We start from the raw sequence: 6,467 nt of genomic DNA on the forward strand, positions 1-6,467 counted from the left end.
TTCTTTTATTATTGAGATTATTCTCTAACCTATAATGTAAGTGTTTAAGATAATATAATATTGAGATCTATGGTTTTGTTTATTCTTCACCTCTCTTATTTCTCCATTTAAAAAAAGACTATAGCCCCTACAAACGTGATAATAAATTTGACAATTTCAAACGTCTTCAAATTCATTTTCATTATAATTAAATTTATTTTATTATTAGATCTTTTGAATATTATACAACAAAACTAAAAACTAAAATTTTTTTAGATCAAAATGATCAAAATTAGTAATTGTTTCTCAGTTTATTCAGATATTTCACTTTGAAGTTAGGTATATTTTACAATATATGGTCACAGGCTCATGACATGCAGCTTACGTTTTAACGTTATAGCGATCACGAGTTAAGTTTCTTTACAATATATATTTCAACTAAAAGAATCTTCAATTAATTAAAATTAATAAATCCACAGTAGTTATTTCTCTCTAATTTTAATTTTCATAAATATAAATGTAATGTATGATATAATTTTTATTATTATTATTTTCCGTTCAACTTTTTAGGGACGTTTTTAGTTGTTTTTTTTTAAATATTTAATAAACAAAATAGTATATATTTAAATATTTTAACGTTATTAATAAATCAATATTATTTTTTTAATTTGTTATTTTAATGGATTGGTTATTTTCATGCTTATTACTTTCATTTACCAATACATGTAATAAAATAAGGCAAAGTATTGCAACCCTGTATCCGAGTTTTCGACTGTTATACATGTTTTGAGGTCCCCTGAATCTAAATAACCAAGTCTTGCAAAATGTTCTCTGTGTGATCAGCCTGGCTCAAAAACGAAAAGTCGCACAGACTTGAAGTTACACATTTAAGGCGGATAAATGCCCGGTATGAGACAGCGGCAACGTTTTCATAATATCGACCAATCGTAAGTGCTACTTTATAGAAATCATTTTAGATGTTTTTTTTTCAATTTTCACTTAAAAACAACTCAAACGTTTTTTACTATATTGACTCACCGTGTCAATGTACAGTTGAATGATTTTTAATATCAGCTAAGTTTTATCTTCATTAAAATATTTTGATAGGGCTTAAATGACAGATTTTTCAAAAAAATAATTATCTTACGTATCTGTAATTTTTTTTTATTTCAAATAAATAAACCGTTCTCACTGTTAGCAACAATAAACAATGAGTAAATACAAAATAATAAAGCATTTCATGAATAATTAAATGTTAAAAAAAGAAAAATAGAAACATCTGGCTCGAATAAGTAAAACCGAGACCTTCCAATTTTTCTCGATTGCATTACGGCACTGTTATGTTTTGTTAAACTGTTGTATTCTCGGCAGAAACGAAATATATATTCGTTATTGTTACCTCAAAAAACCTTAAAACAAAAATTTTTATTGTAACAGAAAAATAAAAATTTTAATCCATTTTTTTTTTCGAAAATCACATGAAGATGGATTATTTTTTTAGTTGTAAACTAAAGCAATTTGCCCTGTGTGTATTATTATTTGTTATATAACATATACTGCCGATTAATTTATATGATGTTTGATTTACAGATGACGGATTCATCTTCAGAGGACGACGCGACCCTAAAGAGACCGTAGAGTACGTCGAATTAACAAAAGGAATAACCATAATTTTTTTTTATTCATGCTAGTGATTAGAATAACTTGTCCCGAAACGTCTAAATGCGTAACAATGTATAATGTAATAAAACAACAACATTTTATATTTATCTTTGGAGAACGGGGATTCCGAAAGAAATGTTTTTGTTAAATGAAATATTACACAAAGGTCAAAGACTATTTAAAAACTCCCACGGTGAAAGTACAACCAGCTAAGCTTAGTATTCAAATAATAAACCTTTTGGAATTTGGAGGTAATAAATATTTAAATATTCTTAATTTAAACGTATGAATTCCAGACCAGTGAGGAACAAAAATAAAATATGAAACACGGTTATGTCTTCCAAAAAAGATGCAGCCCAAACGTCACCTTAGTGACAAGTACTTCCATACATTTTATATTTAGATTAAAGATGTAACAAGAAAGCTAACTAAACCCACCTGAATCGTTGCACATTAAAATTTATTGATAGGGAAATTAATTTAGAATTACCTGCTGCAAAAAGAGGTTTTCAACTAATTTGTAAAATTAAATTACTAAATAATCTGGACTTTGCTAAGCCTTTCAAGAATCTTCTTGGAGTTAAAAAAGTATATTAGTATTTGAAAAAAGTAATAAAATTACAAAATTAATACTATACCAGGATATGATGGTTCAGGGGATCCTGGTTTTCCGGGTATTCCAGGACCTCCTGGCTGCCCCGGGAATCCTGGCTGACTTGGCTGTCCTGGGTATCCAGGTGTTCCTGGCGTACCCGGAGTTCCGGGTGTTCCTGGCTGTCCTGGGAATCCTGGTTTACTTGGCTGTCCTGGGTATCCTGGTTGACTTGGCTGTCCTGGGTATCCTGGTTGACTTGGCTGTCCTGGGAATCCTGGAGTTCCTGGCTTTCCGGGGAGTCCTGGCGATCCAGGTGTTCCTGGTTTTCCTGGCTGCCCAGGGAATCCTGGCTGACTTGGGTGTCCAGGGTATCCTGGGTATCCGGGCTGACTTGGCTCTCCTGGGAATCCAGGTGTTCCGGGTGTTCCTGGTTGTCCTGGGGATCCTGGCTGACTTGGTTGTCCTGGGTATCCTGGCGTTCCTGGTTTTCCTGGTTGTCCTGGGTAACCCGGAGTTCCTGGCGTTCCTGGTGTTCCTGGCTGACTTGGTTGTCCTGGGTATCCTGGTGTGCCTGGTTTTCCTGGCTGTCCAGGGAATCCTGGCTGACTTGGCTGTCCTGGATATCCTGGCGTTCCTGGTTTTCCCGGTTGTCCTGGGTAACCCGGTGTTCCAGGTGTCCCTGGGGAACCTGGTTGTCCTGGGAATCCTGGCTGACTTGGTTGTCCTGGGTATCCAGGTGTGCCTGGTTTTCCTGGCTGTCCTGGGAAACCTGGCTGACTTGGCTGTCCTGGGTATCCAGGCGTTCCTGGTTTTCCCGGCTGTCCTGGGTAACCCGGAGTTCCTGGCGTCCCTGGGTATCCTGGCTGACTTGGTTGTCCTGGGTATCCTGGCGTCCCTGGTGTTCCTGGCTGTCCTGGGAATCCTGGCTGACTTGGCTGTCCTGGGTATCCAGGCGTTCCTGGTTTTCCCGGTTGTCCTGGGTAACCCGGAGTTCCTGGTGTCCCTGGCTGTCCTGGGAATCCTGGCTGACTAGGCTGTCCAGGGTAGCCAGGAGTTCCAGGCGTCCCGGGTGTTCCTGGCTGACTTGGCTGTCCTGGATAACCCGGAGTTCCTGGTTTTCCTGGCTGTCCTGGGTACCCTGGTGTTCCTGGCGTTCCTGGGAATCCTGGCTTACTTGGCTGTCCTGGGTATCCGGGTGTTCCTGGTTTTCCTGGCTGCCCAGGAAATCCTGGCTGACTTGGCTGTCCTGGGTATCCAGGGGTTCCGGGCTTTCCTGGCTGTCCTGGGTAACCTGGTTGTCCTGGCTGCCCTGGGTATCCTGGTGTTCCGGGTGTTCCTGGTTTTCCTGGCTGCCCAGGAAATCCTGGCTGACTTGGCTGTCCAGGATATCCTGGCGTTCCCGGTCCTCCTGGCTGTCCTGGATATCCGGGCTGTCCTGGAGTGCCCGGTCCACCTGGTGGTCCTGGGTATCCTGGCTGTCCGGGCTGTCCTGGGTATCCTGGCTGGCCTGGAGTTCCCGGTTTTCCGGGTTGTCCTGGGTAACCTGGTTGCCCAGGCTGTCCTGGGATTCCTGGTTGTCCAGGAAAACCTGGTTGGCCTGGTGTACCGGGCTTACCTCCTCCTCCCATTCCACATCCTTTAGGGAAGTATAATTCTCCCCATGGTGTGAGCTTTCCGTGGTGGGTATGGTGTTCATGATCGTGTTCTTCTGCTTGTCCATCCACATTATTGTCTTCTCCATGTTCATGAGGATGCAAAAATATTTCAACATCTTCTCCGGGGGTGACTACTCGATAGCCCCATCCGTCAGAGACGTAGTGAGTCGCTTGCAGCATTCCGTTCGGGTCGATGTATCCGTAGCACCCGTAGACGACACCGTCGGGTCCTCGGTTTTCGTGGTGGAACTGTCCATCAGGTCCTATTTCGTATCCAAAAACGTAGGCACCTGAAATTTAAGAGGTTTTTATATTAGAAAATTTTTACAAAAATGTATGAATTTTAACATATTGTTGAAATTTGTTCCAGTTTGTTATATTGTTATAAACATACATTTGAATCATTTGATTAAAACAATTTTAGAATAATTATAATGTAATGTATGACAAAAAAATCAAGCGAATAACTTGGTCCTGAAAAACGTGAAGTGAATATTATTCTGCCTAATCACATTTTATAATTTTCAAAATTATTCATAAGAATAGTTGTTTTTTAGTAATACTTATTTTTTTAAAAAAAAACTTGCAGTCATTCTTACTCGTGTTAAAGTTTTGTTCGTGGTACTGTGTCTTATTGGCATCTTCGATATCGACTAGCACTTCTTTATCTCCATGAAGTGGTCTGCTATAAACATCTGTTTCCTGGAAATCGCTCTGAGCTAATATTCCTATAACCCCAAGAGCCTGTAATAAAAAATAATAATATATTATTTAATATATAAATTATAATAGCGATATAATACGTAAAAGAAGAAGGATGAGAAGCAAGAGTAAAGCAAGCACGGAATGCCATAGACGGCGGGAACTGGATCGTAGCGACCTCGATCGTGAACTGGACCTTGTCAGTTCTGGGTCACTGCCTTCTATAACAAACGTGTACAACACGATCAGAGATTTTATTTTTACGAAAATAGTTTTCAGAACTATTTTTTTATTTATATACACATTTTTTGTTTTCTTTAAAAAAAAAAAAAATCAAATGAAAATTTTCGATAATTTAAGTTTCTAAAATCTAGATCCACTAGAATTTATAAAGTATTCATGTATTTTGAATATTCGATTATTAAGGGATGATATTGTAAGGACTTTGAATGATAAAGAAAATTAATAAATTGTGTTGGGAAGAATAAGTCACAAAAATAAATAAGTAAAAATTATATATTTATAACTGTTGATATTACTATGTTTATAGTATATTTCTGTATCTAGTAGGATGTAATAATTCATCTCCCTTATAAAATTATTCATCATTAAGAAATTTTTTCGATAGACAGCATTGTTTTTAATTTATAATACTACCAATTATTGTGACATTCCTATTCATCCTAATATTGTTAAACAATACATCTCTCATTTGTTTTGTTCTTCGCAATTATATCCATTGAGAAATCAATTTTATTCTTTATCCATTAAAAATCTTAATTTAAAACATTAACTTAAACATAGGCCATTCAATTGAGTATTTCTTCGTAAACAATTAATTAATAAGGATGATATATTTCGCTATATCATACTAAATGTTAAAAAATTAATTTAATGCTAGTATTTGAATATATGAAGAACGAAATACAAAGTAAAAAAGGTAGTAATGTGATTACAATATTGGGAAAAAATGTCCCCTAAGATAAGGCAATGGCTCCGAAACGTCGTCATTGAATTTGAAATTTATTATTAAGGAGTAATTAAATAAAGAAAATGAATTTGACTACATCCGATTAGATTACATAAAATCTCCATGTCTTCTACATAAAAATAAAAACTTAATATAAGATTTTCTTTTATCTGATATTGATGTATTAGGTTATCTGCACATTTTATAAATCAATTTAAAAAAAATATATGAATCATATGTCTATAGTTTAAAAAAGAATGCAAGGAATAATTCAAATTTGATATTATAAAAAGAAATTACCCAAAGAGTAAACCGATACCTGGAACCTTTTAGCAAAATAATTGTTCATATAAAGAAAGTGCTTTATAAAAAAAACTAAAAATCTAAAAAAAACATTTTCTATATTTTTCTGATCCCACATATCCTCCACTGATTCGTAATGATATTAGTGTATTTATAACTAAATAAAATAACAGTAATGACTGTTTGTTTTAATAAGTTCGATATTGTAAAGGTAAAAAAAAAATCATACAATAACTACTTATTTAAAAAAATTCAATATTTCAAGTTACAGAAAATTATTTTTTACTACTTGTTTTTTTTCCCTACTTCCTCTGAAACCAGTTTAATGAATTCAATGACGATTTTAGAAGTTTTAATTTTATAAAACGGAAAAAATATCTAGTTTCTAATAATAAATGATTAGATTTGAACATTAATGTAAATGATGATTCACAAAATATTGATGTGCAGTTAGGAATAAAGATTGAAAAATTAATAAAATGAATGATGGTCGTACTAAACATTTTTTTACTTAAACACGAACTTCAGACGGACTAACTTCCTGTTACTTAATTAAAACTGCAAAACTGATTTTTATATTATTATTGTAAATTATTTATTA

At 35.2% G+C, this 6,467-nt stretch overlaps 1 protein-coding gene across 1 annotated transcript in view; it reads right to left on the bottom strand.

Annotated features, from left to right (window-relative positions):
* The window catches only part of LOC106680538 (collagen alpha-1(III) chain), a 54,763-nt gene that overhangs the window by 8,936 nt on the left and 39,360 nt on the right, over positions 1-6,467 (bottom strand). Inside the window, exons 2-3 of the mRNA XM_014420309.2 lie at positions 4,491-4,635; positions 2,280-4,181 (exon numbers count right to left, since the gene is read on the bottom strand). Coding sequence (XP_014275795.1) covers positions 2,280-4,181; positions 4,491-4,635 — 2,047 coding nt within the window. The remainder of the gene's footprint in view (positions 1-2,279; positions 4,182-4,490; positions 4,636-6,467) is intronic.

The sequence above is a fragment of the Halyomorpha halys genome, unplaced genomic scaffold, assembly GCF_000696795.3.
Source record: "Halyomorpha halys isolate HHAL.00 unplaced genomic scaffold, Hhal_1.1 Scaffold266.1, whole genome shotgun sequence".
NCBI classification, from domain to species: Eukaryota; Metazoa; Arthropoda; class Insecta; order Hemiptera; family Pentatomidae; genus Halyomorpha; species Halyomorpha halys.